Source organism: Candoia aspera, chromosome 9 (genome assembly GCF_035149785.1).
Source record: "Candoia aspera isolate rCanAsp1 chromosome 9, rCanAsp1.hap2, whole genome shotgun sequence".
NCBI classification, from domain to species: domain Eukaryota; kingdom Metazoa; phylum Chordata; class Lepidosauria; order Squamata; family Boidae; genus Candoia; species Candoia aspera.
Genome location: NC_086161.1, coordinates 14,237,896 through 14,257,142, shown reverse-complemented (window position 1 = coordinate 14,257,142; position 19,247 = coordinate 14,237,896). Strand labels below are relative to the sequence as shown.

Sequence of the window (19,247 nt, the reverse complement as noted above, 5' to 3'; positions counted from 1 at the left end):
ATAAATTCCTGTCCTTAATTTGTCTCAAATTTTGCCTTTAAGGAAGGGTGCTCTACATTGATATAATTTTTGTTGAGGTGATAATGTATTTTCCCTGGTCTCTATGCACAAATGGGTTATTCTAATAATCTATTCTAAGGCATGAATAGAACAGGCTCGATTCAACATGGCTGCCAACCACAAGAATGAGCCAGAGCAAATGATTATATGATTTTCTTTCCTATTCTTCCTCTTTTACATGCTAAATGAGTAAATTAAGAGTTTTTAATTGAAACCTAAGGACAATACCCCGTGATAATCAATTCTGAAAAAGGTGACATGTTTAAAATACAGCACCAAGAAGACGGGATGAGATAGGAGAATCCCATCCTGAAATGCTTATAAACGTGTCAAGTCTTTTCAAGTAAGTAACCGAACGCTTATGCATCCTTACATCAGATCTTTGGGGTTGAAAAGAAAAAGAAAAAACTAAAAAAATGGTTGCAGACACTTCTTAAAGAAATATGTCTTTAATTGTAAAGAAACTTTCACTGTCATCCTTCTGAAAGGCAATCTTTCGTGTTTTGGGTGGAATAGCCTTCACTACGTTTGTCAGGTCTTTGGATAAAATGTTGTATGGAACAAGGCAAAAGAGTTGATCAGTAGCGAGGACCTCAAAATTGGTGGGTGGCCGAGCAATCACAAACCTGTTTGGGGGAAAGTCACCAATAATATGGAAATCAATAAAACAACAATACCTGTATTGGTCATGAGAAAAGAATTCCAAATTCATAAGACAATACTTTTATTAGAGCAACTGATGTACAAAATCACTGTATTCAAAGACCTGAATACTTACATGACAGGGAAGGGAAGGGCAGAGGTTAACAAACAATAATTTAATTCATAAACCATACTCACTGACTTTCTTAGACCCCCCCCCCTTTTGTTTTTAATAGCATCTTATGCTGGTTGCTCTCACTGACAAGTTAAATGGCTTGTGGGAGAGTAACATACTTGTTTTTCTTACAATATCTTGAAGATGAAAAGCTTTTATTGAATAATAATGCCATGGTTTTCAACAGCAACAATATTTGATTAGAAAATCAGCCAATGATGGAAGAGCACTAATCTTTCATGGGTATCTTTGCTTAACTCTTATGGGAAAACTTGAAGGAATTTTAGGAGAAAATGTAGCAATATTTGGCAGGGCTACAAGGCATCTTGCATCATTGTCAGAAGACTCTGAGTTATTTCTGAACTGGAAGACACCTTTGATTAAAGAAATAGTGTTAGAGTTTCTGCTCTGGATGAAAGAAAAGGTAGTAGAGCAGAAGAGAATGCGTTTGCATGCATAAGGTTACAGATTCAGCCTCTGACTTATACAGCTAAGAAACCTATTGCTGGTGAGTGTTGATAAGTCTTCTTCAGCCTGGCAATTTTCAGGTGTCTTGGATCATCAACTCCAAGAATGATGGATGCTGAAGTCCCAGCAGAGCTGGAAGACACTATCTCAAGGAGAGTCTGAGCTATATATAGGTCAGAGGTCTGATCCATTTTGTTTGTCTACACTGTTATATAGTCCACCATCTTGTTTCCCCTAGTAGCCAACTAGAGTATCTCCAGGAAGATCATGATCAGGACATAAAAGCAATAGTTTCCTCCTTCTGTTCCTCCCAAGCAAGGGATATTCAACTAATTGATCCAGCAGCCACCACTGCACTTCATGACAGTAAACTCCATACATTAATTATAATTGCATAATTCACTGCTACAATATGTGCTGGATGAAATGGGTTTAAAAGAGGATTAAACAGAGAACAATAAATCTCATAGGACAAAGGAAAGCTGATTACTTCATTGCTACTCCCAAATTCTGTCCTTTAATGATGATTGTTCATTGTACTATATTTCTATTTTCTAAAATCCAAACTCCATGTAGTTTTTAAAATAATATTGATCATGGCAATATTTTCTGGTTGAGTTGTTTATGTGCCTCCAGGCAGATGGCTGAGCCTTTATGAGAAAATTTCAATTTTACTATACTTTCCTGAATGCATATGGATTGGGGTTGACTTTCAGGCGGTAGATACCAAAGCAAACAATTCCATACATGTCGAGGGCTTTAGTGAACACATCCCCAAATAAGAACTGCAAAGAAAAAAGAAAAGAACACTTTTGATTCTATATCAACCATCCTTGATTAACTGAAGGCCCATAAACTAGAGGTAGAAGATCACTGTTCAAAAAAGGCAGGTTTGCCACACTTCCTTCCTGGGAAAATAGGAAGTTAAGATTTTTTTCCCTGAATTCTTTCCAGATTTCTGTAGATCTTTCCAAACTGGAGTTTTCATTTTTTTTAAAAAATAGATATTATGAAGGTATAATATATTATAAAACACACACTTTTTTTGCTGGATTTATCAGTACTGGGGTTGAACAGAACTTACAACCGGCATATGAAAAAAATTGGAAAAGGCAGAAATAATAGAATTTGGCAAAAGTTCCTAGCAAAACTTTTATGCAAAAAAATCAGATGTGGAATGTTGAGCAGAATAAATCCATAGAAATGTCAAGGAAGAGAGAATACTGTATACTGTACTTCTTTATAGTAAATGCCTTTTATTTGATTAGTTCACACTTCACATTTACAAATTTATTTGATCCAGTGAAGGTTTCAGCAGAATGGAAACTTTGCAACATATGCTGGAGTTGCTTACACTGTCCCAGAGTTGCCAGTGACTCTCAGTTCACATTATTTTCCAAACACTGGATTTTTAAAAACATTAGAAAGGTATCACCTCTTCCTTCTGAGCAGAATAACAGTGAACTTTTGTCTAGACCACTGATATTGATGAGCAGTAAAAGCAGCTGTTTACTAACCAGCTCTTTTTCTCATGTATTGACAGTTATTCTATTCAGACAGATAAGTAGTGTGGAAACCCACTGAAGACACCTCGCCTAAGAGCATTTCAAAAGCTGGAGCCAATACCGGCAGAGGTGATCTTTCTCTTTCTCAAGTGCAGTTCATATTACAATTACCCATGTTTACTATGTCCAACTGCTTCTAACCATTGACTTTGATGGAAGCTTTGCCTATTGGTTCCCGGTCAATGTTCTAAATGTGAATCTTGATTTCAATACTATGTTTAGGATCAGCTTGGTAATGTTCAAGCATGTGATCCAGAACCACATAATGATAGTTAACTCAGGACCATCAATTAATGATGCTTAGCTTCCTAATACACTGACTCATTAGAGAGTTATCTGTGAAAGCAAAATGGAGTAGCTTGAATTAAATCAGCTGACATCTAACAAAACTTACCACTAGTCCATCCATTGACTGTGGCTTGTCTATTAGTGTTAAAAGAGCCAGTTTACATCTGTTTCTAGGTCCATAGAACATCACATTGCTATCACTTCCAATCAGTGTAATCTCCTCTGACAAATATTCTTCAAGTTCTGGGCTGGTCCCACCCGTCACCAGTGTCTGAAGCAAAGCCAGTACATGGTAATTATTGTAGGTCTGCAATGAAAAATAAGAGAAGACTGAGGAAAACATTTGTGTCAAGGTGATAAGAGAAAGGATAGCAAACTCAATTCACTCAGAATTAAATGACCAGGCTGTAAACTTTACCTGATTGGGCAATCCTTTTCATACTGATTTGTCTGCAAAGAAATTTTCAGATATGCACTTTTTAAAAAAAAGATGTTTATTAGCATAATCTGTGTGTGCTCTTCTTGGAACTAGTTGCCACTCAACACATTGAGAACATTGTCAGAAGTCATTATATATGCCTAAGAAAGGAAGAGTAAAATGCTCCAATCTTCTTTTTCTTCTTTCTGTTCTATATGACTTTCTGTTCCTCTAAGTTGCCCAGTGTTGGAGGAAAATTCTGAGAGCGCCTTGGACTGCAAGAAGATCAAACCAGTCCATCCTCCAGGAAATAAAGCCAGACTGCTCACTTGAGGGAATGATATTAAAGGCCAAACTGAAATACTTTGGCCACATCATGAGAAGACAGGACACCCTGGAGAAGATGCTGATGCTAGGGAGAGTAGAAGGCAAAAGGAAGAGGGGCCGACCAAGGGCAAGTTGGATGGATGACATTCTAGAGGTGACGGACTCGTCCCTGGGGGAGCTGGGGGTGTTGACGACCAACAGGAAGTTCTGGCATGGGCTGGTCCATGAAGTCACGAAGAGTCAGAAGCGATTAAACGAATAAACAACAACAACAAAGTTGCCCAGAGCACCATGCAAATAGCCACCCCTGATTTTTATTCTTACAATAATAATTTTGTAAGATAGAATGGTCTGAGAAATAGGTACTGCCCTAAAGTTATGCAGTTCAGCTCCGTGGTCAGGTAAAAACTGGGTTTCTTCAGTCCCTATCCAACTATCCAACCACTATACTATTTTAAGTAAGCCACTATTTAGAAGGAGAAGCCTTTGTTGAATTTGGAGAATCAAATAATTTATTTGAACTGCTTCCCACCCTGCTAGAAAATATTCCAGTTATGATCTTTTTTGTGCAGGATATAAAGCATTTTTCATCAATTTATCATACACAGTAAGCCTGACTGATCTGGACCTGGAAATCCCAGACCAATTTTGAGATTATTAATAAGAAAATAGAAGCAAGCTGGTGAGCAGTTGAGAACACAACACAGTTTAATTTGGATGCATGAATAACTATGATTACTCCATAAAATTCATGTCAACTTTACTTTCCCACACCCTGTTTTTATATTTCATAAATATGAATACAAAAGCTAGAAAGCTGCTTGCCCTGAGTTGTGCATGTGATGATAAAGTTACTCAAAGCAAGCTATTTCAGAATATTTTTGGCTCTGACAGACTGTCCTGCCAAACTTTCCAGGAAACATTTTTTGTGATTCTAGGTGCAGTTCTTCAATTGAAATATCAGAATTTATTTATTGAAATTGAGGCCATAACACAATGAAAATGTTTGCATACATATTCACCTGCTAAGTGACCATGCAATGCGTATTTACCCTCAACTATGCAACTTCTTAGCCATGGTTGATGGGTTTTCTATAGTTAAGTGACTGCCATTTCTATTTAATAAAAACCAAAAAACTGGGATTTCAAGTTTTAGTTAGTGCTAGCTAAAAATTATGACTGATATGGGTTGGAATGTCTTAGCACAACTAAGAGCATACAAGATTGGGGTATGATGATAGTATATGCATTTCAGGTTGATGAGCCAAAGAAATTTAACATCTTGGGCAAAATACTTGTTTCATTACACAATAACTGCAGATATCCAGAATACTGTAATGAGGTTATGATTACTATTCCAATCAACAAGGAGAACAAGCAAGACACAAAAACGGCAGACAACATTTTTGCCTTTGTCTATGAAGACATAGGCCATTTTGGCGAGTTGTGCTCCTTTATTCCTACAGCTGTATCAGCATTTTTAAAGATGGAATTATCCAGTATTATCCTGAGCACTAGGTCAGGTTTATCTTGCTCAAAGGGAATTGGCATTTTACATACTTAGCTTTTATAGGGCTGAGCTCTTAAATATTTCTTGGCTACACTTCTTTTTTTAACATCAAAAGGATTGTTGCATTCTCTGACTTGGAGAAAATAGAAGGATTTGTGTGTCACCTGTGTCCCTCTATATTTTATTTGCTGAGTTAAATACATCATTGGGGTTTTCAGAATAAAAAGGAAGATAAGTAGAAAGAGATTGCTTTGTATCAGAATATCCGTGCAATTTATTTATTCAGAGTTCAGCACAGAATTCATAACCTGCAACTCTATCAGACTTTTTCAAAGTTGTTGCTGATAATAATAATAATAATTATTATTATTAATGACCAAAGAGGAAAATTATTATGCATTCAGTATGGGGATTAATCATATCATTCAAATTAATTAAATGAAAATGAAAATGAAATCAAATTCATTTTTTGTCTTGCCTGTATACATTTTTTGGAAAGTAGCACATCACTCAGAGGTAAATTGTAGCCCCTGACCAAAAGTTTGAACATCATTCCTTTAATATATTCAAAAGAGACTCTATATTAGAAATAATTTTGTGTTGGGAAAGAGGAAGAGCTATTCGATGGGCATGAACTCACTTATTAAACACTACAAACATTGGCCATTATACCACTGTATCATAATTACATCAACATTCTCTTTGAGTCATGTTTTAGCAATGCTCAGGAAACCCTTGCAAAATTCAACATAAATAACCTGTTTAAATTACTGCTAGGTAGTGTTTTATCACTTCACGTCAAATGACCACCAGATCTACTACTGTGGACAAGAGGACCACAGAAGGAATGGAGTAGCCTTCATAATTAATAGTAAAGTGGCTAAAGCAGTGCTTGGATACAATCCAAAAAATGATAGAATGATCTCAATTTGAATTCAGGGCAAGCCATAAATATACGCCCCAACCACAGATGCTGAAGAAGCTGAAGTAGAGCAGTTCTATGAGGATCTGCAGCACCTACTGGACAACACGCCTAAAAGAGTTGTTATTTTCATCACGGGAGACTGGAATGCTAAGGTGGGCAGTCAGATGACACCTGGAATTACAGGTAAGCATGGCCTGGGAGAACAAAACGAAGCAGGACATAGGCTGATAGAATTTTGCCAAGACAACTCACTCTGCATAACAAACACTCTCTTCCAACAACCTAAGAGACGGCTTTATACATGGACTTCCCCAGATGGACAACACCGAAATCAGATTGACTACATCCTTTGCAGTCAAAGGTGGCGGACATCTATACAGTCAGTAAAAACAAGACCTGAAGCTGACTGTAGTTCCGATCACGAACTTCTTCTTGCACAATTTAAGATCAGACTAAAGAGATTAGGGAAGGCCCACAGATCAGCTAGATATGAGCTCACTAATATTCCTAAGGAATATGCAGTGGAGGTGAAGAATAGATTTAAGGGACTGGACTTAGTAGATAGGGTCCCAGAAGAACTATGGACAGAAGTTCGCAACGTTGTTCAGGAGGCAGCAACAAAATACATCCCAAAGAAAGAGAAAACCAAGAAGGCAAAATGGCTGTCTGCTGAGAGACTAGAAGTAGCCCAAGAAAGAAGGAAAGCAAAAGGCAACAGTGATAGGGGGAGATATGCCCAATTAAATGCAAAATTCCAGAGGTTAGCCAGAAGAGATAAGGAATTATTTTTAAACAAGCAACGCACGGAAGTGGAAGAAGACAATAGAACAGGAAGGACAAGAGACCTTTTCCAGAAAATTAGAACCATTGGAGGTAAATTCCAGGCCAAAATGGGTATGATCAAAACCAAAGATGGCAAGGACCTAACAGAGGAAGAAGAGATCAAGAAAAGGTGGCAAGAATATACAGAAGACCTGTATAGGAAGGATAACAATACTGGGGATAGCTTTGATGGTGTGGTCAGTGAGCTAGAGCCAGACATCCTGAAGAGTGAGGTTGAATGGGCCTTGAGAAACATTGCTAATAACAAGGCAGCAGGAGACAATGGTATCCCAGCTGAATTGTTCAAAATCTTGTGAGATGATGCTGTAAAGGTAATACATGCTATATGCCAGCAGATTTGGAAAACACAAGAATGGCCATCAGATTGGAAAAAATCAACTTATATCCCTATACCAAAAAAGGGAAACACTAAAGAATGTTCAAACTATTGAACAGTGGCACTCATTTCACATGCCAGTAAGGTAATGCTCAAGATCCTGCGAGGTAGACTTCAGCAATTCATGAAGTGAGAATTGCCAGATGTACAAGCTGGGTTTAGAAAAGGCAGAGGAACTAGAGACCAAATTGCCAATATCCACTGGATAATGGAAAAAGCCAGGGAGTTTCAGAAAAACATCTATTTCTGTCTTATTGACTATTCTAAAGCCTTTGACTGTGTGGACCATAACAAATTGTGGCAAGTTCTTAGTGGTATGGGGATACCAAGTCATCTTGTATGCCTCCTGAAGAATCTGTATAACGACCAGGTAGCAACAGTAAGAACAGACCACGGAACAACGGACTGGTTTAAGATTGGGAAAGGAGTACGGCAGGGCTGTATACTCTCACCCTACCTATTCAACTTGTATGCAGAACACATCATGCGACATGCTGGGCTTGAAGAATCCAAGGCTGGAGTTAAAATTGCTGGAAGAAACATTAACAATCTCAGATATGCAGATGATACCACTTTGATGGCTGAAAGTGAAGAGGAACTGAGGAGCCTTATGATGAAGGTGAAAGAAGAAAGTGCAAAAGCTGGCTTGCAGCTAAACCTCAAAAAAACCAAAATTATGGCAACCAGCTTGATTGATAACTGGCAAATAGAGGGAGAAAATGTAGAGGCAGTGAAAGACTTTGTATTTCTAGGTGCGAAGATTACTGCAGATGCTGACTGCAGTCAGGAAATCAGAAGACACTTAATCCTTGGGAGAAGAGCAATGACAAATCTCGATAAAATAGTTAAGAGCAGAGACATCACACTGACAACAAAGGTCCGCATAGTTAAAGCAATGGTGTTCCCCATAGTAACATATGGCTGCGAGAGCTGGACCATAAGGAAGGCTGAGAGAAGGAAGATAGATGCTTTTGAACTGTGGTGTTGGAGGAAAATTCTGAGAGTGACTTGGGCTGCAAGAAGATCAAACCAGTCCATCCTCCAGGAAATCAAGCCAGACTGCTCACTTGAGGGAATGATATTAAAGGCAAAACTGAAATACTTTGGCCACATAATGAGAAGACAGGACACCCTGGAGAAGGTGCTGATGCTGGGGAAAGTGGAAGGCGAAAGGAAGAGGGGCCGACCAAGGGCAAGATGGATGGATTATATTCTAGAGGTGACAGACTCGTCCTCTGGGGGAGCTGGGGGTGTTGACGACCGACAGGAAGCTCTGGCATGGGCTGGTCCATGAAGTCACAAAGAGTCGGAAGCGACTGAATGAATAAACAACAAAAATTGTTTTACCAATAGACATCCATCATATGAGATTTAAAAACAAAAACAAAACATTCAATTGTTGCCATATGTACATTTCCCTATTGCATACATTTTATATGCAACTATCTTTAATATTGCTTTGCTTTGTAAGGATCTAGTTTTTTTTGCATTCAGCTCCCTTAAATATACCCATTTTTGTTTGAATGTTTTGAGCTGAGACATATTGAGAGAAAAATGCTAGTGATTCTGTGATTTCATTTCTGTCTATTCCATGACAGAATTTTGGCAGCTTATGCCCTTTTTCCTGAAAAGAAATTTGACAGATTTTATTTACATTTCTAGTGAAGGCCTAGCAAAATTATACATTACCCAATTCTAGTGGTTCTGGGTAGCTGATAATGCAGTAATAAAATCCATAACATATATAAACTTTAAATGGCCTAAGTGAAGAAGGATGTCCTGAGAGCCTTCCTAATTTGTAATAAGAAATGGACCTTTCTCAAGTCCATAATGTAGACTTCACCAATGAAAAACTAGAACTGTTAACATTAAATGTACCTGTGATGGAATCAGCAAAACACACCTTGTTAATGACTATTTGTGATCTAAGAGTAGAAGAACAACAATATAGGAATAGGCAGTCCTGCTAACTCCCTGAGGCAGGTACTTGGCCCCAAACTGTGTAAAATTTTCTGCACCATAGTGTGTTCTTTGACCTGCTCCCCAAGTAATTGGCAGTTCTTAACTCAATGACAGCTCATGCCCCAAATGTTCTCCAGCTCAGAAAGAAGTGTCAATACTTAAGTTGCAGAATTTGGAATAGATTTAGAAGCCAAGGAATGCACTGGATCTTCTGTCCTGGCATGGCTTGGTCTTGACAATGCTCTTTAGAGGAGAAAGACGACCAGGGGAGGCACACCATAAAGTAGATATTGTGCTGCCAGGCCCCAGCAATGATGCTGAGCCAGGAACCAGGCCTACAATTTTGGCTCTGGACCTAATAGTCCCTGATCTTGACCATAAGCTTCACTGTATTGATGAGAGGTGGATACTGACAAAGACATAAGAATATTTAGCTATGCTGAGAAAGAACTGAACCTGGCAGGGTGAGTTAGGAGTAACTTGCTGAAGGAAACAAGACCTGATTAGGATTACCTGTGCTTTGTTGGGTAAGAGTGCTGATGTTTAGGAAATAACCTGGGCTTGCTGGTTGTTGCCTGTCTGTGAAGACCGTGATTGATTTCTGTCCTAGAATTTCTATCTGCAAAAACCTTCAGCATTTGACATTGTTTGTCTTTGAACTATCTTGGGTTTGATCCTCTGGATGCTTTCTTCACTGTGAAGCTGCTTGTATGTGTATAAAACTTGGTCTAAATTCACAACTCTGAAATAAGCCTGCAATCTTAAGCCAATTGAGCACCGCTGTTTGTGACGCCAGGACAAGTCCATTGTGAAAATCATTATGTACCTTCAGGAACTCCAGCTATACAGGTCATGAATTTCCAGATAAATACGCCTATCTTTATGGTAAATTAATGTATTGTGTTGTGATAACACGTGGTACTCTTACTTGGGTTCTCTTGGTTAGTTTAGAGATGTAAATTTTTAAATAAGAAAAAAATATTAAACTGAACAAGTAGGAACAATTTGTATTTCTGACCAAGTTGGAGAAGATCAAGGAGTTAATTGATCCATCCTACAGAGGACAGAGGTTTCTTATTAAACCTGAACTGGGTGGTCTTTCAGGAACTTACTGTGCACAAGAGAGAATCCAAAAAGCTGTCAGAAAATAGTGTCGCTTTGGATAAACGTTTTGAGAAAGTCCGTTTTGAGTAGTCAGATTTTCCCATTCCACTGTGTTCAAAGAACTGTGCATTTGCAGCTATCTCTGTAGGAGAAGAAAACACCAAAAACAAACAAGCAACAGAAGGTCAACTGCTTGCAGGTATCAGCCAATCATAAATGGAAACTATCAGTTGGGGAAAACTCAGCTAGGTCCATTGCTACAACAGCATGAAAATGTATATTGTTCCAGTTGCAAAAATTATCCTCCCAGAGCAGTTTGATGAAAGAATTTATTTTAGAAATCTTTCAAAGGAAAACAGCATTTGGGAATATTTGGGAATACATACATGCAGTATGTATGTACTATATGTACTGCATGTATGTATGTGTGTACGTGGCCAAGGATCTTTGGGTGACTTTCATGTTCTTAATTTTGTTGTTGTTGTTAGCTGCCCTAGATTGGCGTGGCAAGTGGGTGGCCATATAAGTCAAAATAATAAATAAATAGTCTCCCTGGTGGTCTCCAGTATCCCCAGCTTTTCCAGGGAAGACTTCATCCCAAAGATCTGGTCTGTTCGTTGTTTTTGTTTTTTTTCAGCAGAGGTGCTATTTTCACTACCTTTGAGAAACTGTCTTTTTTTTCCTCATTCCTCTGGAGAAAATCTGAAAATTGTCCACCCAATTTCTCTTCCCATAACTTAATTAAGAATCTCCACTCCCAGTATCATCACAAATGTCTAGGTGTGGTAAATAAAGTATTATGCTTTACTTTAACTAAGTTGTATGATGCATTTGTTTACTAAGATCAGTTTGCTTCCCAAGTTCATATCTTAATGTTTATAAGCTTGGTCTGCATATCTCAATATTATTTCCACTAATTGGCTAGGTTTCATATCAGAGTTTTCCTCAGCCCTGTCTGAAATTACAAGGGGTTCGATTTTCAATTTTTTGTATACCAGGATATATTCTGCCATTAAACCATGGCAGTTTTCCCAGAAGCTCCTAGTTTAAATGTTACTAACTGGGATAGAGAGCCAGTTTGGTGTAGTGGTGAAGGCACCAGGCTGGAAATCAGGAGACCCTGAGTTCTATTCCAGCCTTAGGCCCGAAGCCAGCTGGGTGACCTTGGGCCAGTCACTCTCTCTCAGCCCTAGGGTGGAGGCGATGGCAAACCACTTCTGAAAAACCTTGCCAAGAAAATTGCAGGGACTTGTCCAGGAGTCAACAATGATTTGAAGGCACCAAAAATAAATAAATAAATAAATAAATAAATAAAGGAGGATAGAAGACCATATGAGCATCATAACTACATCAGTTAAAAATCAGCATTCTGGGTGTACCCATCCTTGGGCAGGAGTGGGAGAAAACCCCTCCAGATTGAAAACTTTTGTTTAGCTTCATGCTGAGTCTTTGTAACACTTCATTATATTTATTCTCCCGATAAGCCATCAAGACGTCTTTAAAGTTGCTGAATTAACATTTAAGTCAACCCTTTTATTGTTCTTTGGACACGGCACACTGTCACTTTCTATCTGTGAATTCTAAAGAGAGCTGGCAGTAAATAAATAATGCAGCAGGCATATTGTTTCAGTGAAATTTGTTCCTAAAGAAAAACTTACTAAGCTCGGTGATGACAGGGATCCACTTGGAAAAAGTTTGCGGTTGAACTTCCATTGATTCTTGACTGCTTCCCGGTGGATTAACTTTTGATATCAGTGTAAGTGGGATATGGGGTGGGGGGAGAGGAAAGAAACAAAATCAGTCATAAAATGTTAGAGGTTCTGAGTTTGCCAACAAACTCGTTAAACGTTATTTAATGCAAACAAAGAGACATGTCTTTGGCCCTCAGTTCAGCTCCAGAACTTCATTATCTTGGAAGGTTTGCAGAATTATAGATAGAATTCATTTTGTTCAGGCTACTTTTTTTTCTTAATAACCCAATTTAATTCACTTCTCAATTAACATGTCATTCAGAATGCAGTTCTCTGGATGTTCCAGTACAGTTCTTGGCTTTAAGAGTGCTTATGGAAATGTATATTTTGGTGGTAAGATGTATAGGTGAATGTAAATAAATTCACACAACTGAGTGCGAGGCTTCTTCTCTTTACCTCTCCCCCTCTCCCCAAGTGTGCAAAAGCAGGAAGGAAAGGGACTGACAATTAAATACATGTAAAACTGACATGGATTAGATAAACTTAGATTTCACAACCTTTAATCAGCTGTGTGAGGGCTCCTTTACTGCTTTTTCAGAGATGGTACAAATGCTTTAGATTCAATACCAATTTGGCTGCTTGGTTTGCTTATTGCTGCTTTACACTGTTTCCTTTTTAGGTTTATTTTTATTTATTTCTTTGATTTTCTGTTTGCTTATAGGGAATGATTCTATAGGTGTTTCAAACATGTGCCTTACCCAATCAACAGCTTCGCTCATTGGCCCTGTTAAAGGAATATGAGCAAAAAAATTGTGACAGTAGCAACAAACCTGCATATTTAAACCTGCCCAGAAAAGTTGTAAAACAAAACAACAACCAAAAAGAAACTTTTGTGAAAAGCTGCTTCTGTATTTCTATCTGCCTGAGAATTTCTTTCAAATTTCTTCTAGGGCTATTTTGCAGCTAGTTTTTTTTCTGGAGGTGGTGGAAGGACTACTACTGGTGGTTTTCTGTTATGTGCCTGTCCATCACTTTGAAGCTTCCTGGTCTACCTACAATTCCTACTTTGAGAAGCTCAGTGAAAGAAGTTCCTTTCAGATGTCTTCCCTAGGGATTAGGAGGTGTCTGTATACAGATAGTCCTCAACTTATGACCACATTAGAGACTGGAAAATTCATCATTAAGCAGTGTGGTCATTAAGCGAGGCAACACGTAAACACACCCAATTTAATGACCTTTTTTTGCCATGGTCATTAAATGAATCACATGATTCCCCATTGATTTTGCTTGTCAAAACCTGTCTGGGAAGGTCACAAATGACAATTGTGTGACCCCAGGATGTTGCAACTGTCGTAAATACATGCCAGTTGCCAAATGCCCAAATTTTGACCATGTGACCATGGGCGATGGTTGGAAGTGCAAGGACTGGTCATAAGTCACTTTTTTAGCACCTTCGTAACTTTGAACAGTCACCAAAGGAATGGTCGTAATTCGAGGGCTACCTGTAATAAAATGATATTAAAGTGAAAGCCGTGATAATCAAACATATCTTTTAGCCACAATGTAACTGAATAAATGCAAATAAATAAATGCACACACACACACTTCTCCCATGAGAATCCCAGGAAAATTATCTTCTTCCAATGTCTACAGTTGCAAACAATTTATGCTACAGTATACATCCATGCATTCTGATAGTGTATCATAAGAATTGGAAAGATATCAGTGTGGAAAATTCATTCTTCGCTGATCTACCTTAAGAATATCCCCTTTGCTTCTACTAATATCAAAGCAAAGTTATCAGAAAGGGAAAGCCTGTAGACATACTATCTGGGGCAGTTTGGAGAAGCCTTGTAAGACTGAAACTCTGGCTTCATCCTGAAAGGAAGATCCAAAGCACCTTAGGGGTCATTCCCAAACACACTAAGATCGTGTCCTAAATGTTAAAGCCTTAATATCCTTTTGCAGAAATTCCTACTCTCCTTATTATACACTATTGGCAAACTTGGTTAGTTTTTATCCATTGGAAAAAGGACAGTTGCAATTGTTTCAACACAAGGGGACAAACTAAATGTATGAAAAAGGGAGGAAATACTACATTTGATTAGCTTAATGATCTCTTCTGATTGTTGGCTTTGACACAATGCACACCCTGCTCTGCTCATAAGCCTTGAGAATGGGGGTGGGGGAAGAGAATTCCCTACTTCTTAACTTAAATCCTGAAAAACTATTTGCAGTATTTAGTTCTCTCTCCAATATGTTAATGACAAAAGCAAGGTCATACTGCCAAGGTGGTAATAAATTGGATTAAAAGTAGAATTGGCTGTATAAGCAGGAATTTGGGCAGTATTAAACATGTTGGTGGGATTGTTTTGTCAAAAGCTAAAGGAATTAAAAATAGATACTGGAGCATCCACATAGACAAATGCAATACAGGGGGAACTTTTATGCAGTAGTTAATCCAGTTTATATGTCAATGAACCCTATAGCAGCCACTCAGCAAATTGTAAGAACAGCCTGCAGAGATGAAAGGATTTCACACATGCTGTCAGAGGCTCCTAAAGACAGTGAAATTATCAGCATCTCAGAAATAGGATCTACGCTGCTTAACTCAAGTGTCTTTCAAGTCAGACTTGACCCCTGATGACTTAGGTGGACACATCCATGCAGTTTACTTGGCAACAAAAAACAAGTAGCTTGCTATTGCCTTTTGAGAGACATGTCTGTCTGTCTGTCTATCTGCATCTGCCTTCCTGGCTTAGTCTAAGTAAGGAATAATCTTCTATCTAAAAACTAATCCAGGTACAGTTGACCACCTGCTGCTACCTGCTGAGATCTACACTGTTTATTAACTGTGATCACTTTAAGCCTCTAATATAGCTCCTCTTAAGCCATTTTACTGATTTTGCTTTAGTTTTGTCAGAATATCAGATAATCAACCACAGTCTCATTGAAGCAGGATAGGATGAAACAGAAATGTTGAGGGTAATACCCAGGGTGGTCAAATATTGATTTAGGCTTTCCCCCCACCACGATGGAGAGGGGAGGGGCTATTTACATTCATATGCATTTTTCAGACATTTTTGTATTTACTGGCATATTTTTGGTGTGTGGTTTTTCCAGTATTTCTGTATGCACATTTTTGAATTGGGAACTGTTTAAAAAACAGGAAAGGGTTGATTTTGAGTATATAATTAAATATGAGTTTTCCTAAATGAATTCATGGAGTTCAGCCACTGGAATTCACCTTCATTAGTTTTATTCACTAGTTTTATTTAATTTATTGTAAATTAAAAGAGTCCTCCTCTTGCAGAAAAAGTTGAAATGTCCGTGATTGTGTCAACCTAATTAAGAATCCTTCAGGTTTCTTTGGCTGTTTTTGTTTTGTATGTTTGATTTTTGAGGTTCTGTACATGTCCAGCCCTTCTGAATCTTTAAAACATACTTGAGACTAAACCAGACAGCTTTTCCTTTTTTGATCTATTGAGACATTAAGATCTATGATTACGATTGTGTCAAATATATAGACATGACCATAATCATAGCATCTTAATGTAATCTAGAGCTTACAGAGATCATAAGCCAATCAATATTGCCCTTTCTGGCCAATGCCTTCACATTGGCAAGAATGTGTATATCCATCAGGTATATCTTGACAACCTAAGAAGGTTTGTATATATTCCTAAATATCAGAGGAAGATTTTAACCAATGTGTACAAAGAACTATCAGACTCAGGGCTTGCTATCATTTCAAACTGGTCAAAAGATAATTTGAGAGTTAATTGTTAAAAAGAATGAAAAAGTGTTTTCACCATCATCATAGCAGCAAATCTCCAGTGCCATTCAAACCCCACCAACTTGTAACAATGAGCTCCCAGCAATTCTTCAGGGAGGCCCTTTTTCCTAGCAATTCCAGCACCTTGCTACAACAGGAGCCCAGAAGCTGGGAAGCAGACTGAAACAAGAATCCCCAGCAACAAGATCATCCTTGAAACACAAACCAGAAATGTTACCATTTCAGAAGGAACATTTTTGGAAATGGCTTTTATTTATTTTATTTTATTTATTTATAAATTTATTCACTGCCCCCTCCCCTCTTTTAGCCATTGAATGATAAAATGGTTGAGACACAAAAACAGATCACAGTTGCCAAAGAGAACTGTACCAGCCCTAACATTAGATAGATCAAGTGCCTTGGATAACATAGCAATTCAGGTGTTATTTCCAAGCCTTCAGACCTGCTCACTTTTACATAGGAAAAATCTGTATGTGCCACAGCATTAGTTTTGCCCTCCCCCAAAAACCAGCAGATATGAGGGAAGACCTTATCTCTTTGCCAATGTTGAAGTAAGAATCAACTGCCAACAGCATGAGTATATGGAATGGAATTCACCTCAGGGAGCAACATAGTTTAGATTGGCATCAGAAAAGAAAAATCTATCATCTCTGCAAGGTTTATTTCAGGGATTAATGTTGTTCTAAAGTTTATTAAAAATAATGTTTGGAAGATGAGGAAGCAGAGGACTCAGCCTTTCCTTGTTGATATGTCATCAAAGCCATTTCAAAGGCTTCTGATTATTTCCACACTAACCATGGTCTGAGAAGGAAGGAGGAACATTTTCTCCCCCCAGAAGTCAATTTGAAGCAATTGTGGATAGAGATGCTCCAGGAACCCCAACTATGGGATTAGGGGACAATATACAGATTTGCAGCTTCAGGTAATCCACCTATGAGCTGAAATGATCAAGTACCATGTGATGTAAAATATCTTTCTCTACCTGATAATCAAGAGAGCATTTGCAGTTTTAATTCCCTGCCCTCTCATTGAACATCCTCAAGTAAGAAGTAGTGGGAAAGTCCATTTATTGACCCCCAAGAGCTCCTGTTGATCAGACTGGATAATATATGGCCAGGTAGGCAAAGAAATTCACCTAGAATAGGAAAGTATAGGGAAGTTAATTCTAAAATCAGGGAGGAAGTAGATGAGAATTTCAGTAAGAAGATGTATAAAGTTTTTATAAGCAGCCACTCATAGCTGGTTACATTTATGTCAATATTTCTACTACCAAACAATATACAACCCCTTTACCTGAAATCTCTCATCTTGGCAGGGTGCTATTACAAAACATTAGTTAATTGCATGTTTCTACTGTACTTTTGAATTGCAGTATCGTATTAAATTGTCAAGCTAAATTACTATTGTATGTTTAGTTTATGCCAAAGATTATTTAGTTCAGTGCCTAAGTTTGCCAATCTGAATTTGATGAAACTTGACAGGGTACTAATTAGAATAAAACTTAGAAAATCTATTTTTTTTCTTTTTTCTAGGAAGCAGCAGTGTCAGGTAGCTACAGTGGCCCATGCTATCTGTATGTGTATTTAGACAAACAGAGATAGGGATCTGTATCACTGTTCCCTTATTCAAATTTTTGTTTACATTCATGAATCTCCTGTACTTTTAAATTGGTAGCAAAGAAGTGCAAAGTGTAGGTTTTGGATACCCACTTAACTCCCACAGCATAGAACTCCTAGTATTATGATGCTGAAAAATTATTTCTATTTATTGCCATTATCTTGCAATCTTTAGGGTTTTAACTTTTCAAAAGAGAAAAACATTAAAGCATTTTGTAAATGGATGGTGGATCCAGTTTTCATAATAACTTAATTACAAGGAGGCTGAAGGGTGCTTGAGGGTGTCTTGTTTTTCATCATACGATCACTTCTGCAGAATCTGAAACTTCCTTGACCTCCCACATTTCAATTCAATCATTCCCTCATCAAGAAATGGGGACAACCAGGGTGAGTTGCAAGTTATGGAAGTCTTATCAGAAATGAGTACCAGCAGAAACAACCATCGCAGAAGAAGGAGAAGAGGAAGGAGAAGATGATTCAGGGCTATTCTAAAGCATACTGAGAATGTGGTAGAAAAAAACAAAGTCCCTGTTCAGCAACTTGGGAAATGGAGGTGAGATTTCAGTATTGTGTGTGTGTGTGTGTATAAATATATATTTTTATATCAATATCAATATAAGAAGTTTGGCAGTATCAGTGGCCCTGAGTTTTTGTAAGAGCCAGGAATGGGTCCCCCATTTTCAGCTGCAATTTGCATTTGATCATCGGTTCCAGGACATAGTTATCTGTATCTTGTCCTTGTAAACTAAACAGCAGCATCTGGCCAGAGAATGCTGGGACAGAAGGATCTTAGCTTTAAACCTTTTGTCTAACCCTTAACTTTCCCTCTCTAGTGCTTCATGTTAATACTATTTTTTTCCCAAACAACTCAGTTCTAGTAGTACAGCATAACAATGTTAAAAAGGGAGGAAGGATAAAGTTTCAAAACTTCCAGCCTGTAGTTTTAATACTTTAAACTTACCTTCCACTATCTCCTTTAGATACAAATCTGGTGACAATTTGTGCAATTCTCCCCACCCCCACCTCCTACCCCTGGGTTAAACCTTAAATATGCAGAAGTTTCTTTCAGGTATAACATAATCTAAACTTCTGAGATGGAAAATATTTCCATTTAATTATTATCATCTTCAACGTAAACCCAACATTTCCTGATATATTTTATTTTTCCCTCTAGAATTATTCAGCAGAGTTGAATTTTGAATCCTACATCACATTCATGACCGCACACACACACACACACACACAGACAGACACAAACTCTTTTGGCAAAGTTTTTGATATGAAACAAAGAGACTTTATCTACCATTGCAAAGTTTAAAATAACAACTGAATGGGAACAGCAGGGTGGCAGTATGTCAAAACAACTCAAAAACTGGTCTGTCAGCAACTGAGAAGCATTGCATTTAAAAGGCACATTTTTAATTGTCTTTATATTTAAAAAAAGAGAGAGAGAGAGAGAGAGAGAAGAACCTTCTAACTTA

General features: G+C 37.9%; 1 protein-coding gene across 1 annotated transcript in view; it reads right to left on the bottom strand.

Annotated features, from left to right (window-relative positions):
- Positions 1-493: 493 nt before the first annotated feature.
- KCNU1 (potassium calcium-activated channel subfamily U member 1) overlaps positions 494-19,247 on the bottom strand; it is a 71,123-nt gene continuing 52,369 nt past the window's right edge. Inside the window, 6 exon segments of the mRNA XM_063311371.1 lie at positions 494-686; positions 2,021-2,130; positions 3,305-3,505; positions 10,672-10,805; positions 12,322-12,346; positions 13,113-13,138. Coding sequence (XP_063167441.1) covers positions 494-686; positions 2,021-2,130; positions 3,305-3,505; positions 10,672-10,805; positions 12,322-12,346; positions 13,113-13,138 — 689 coding nt within the window.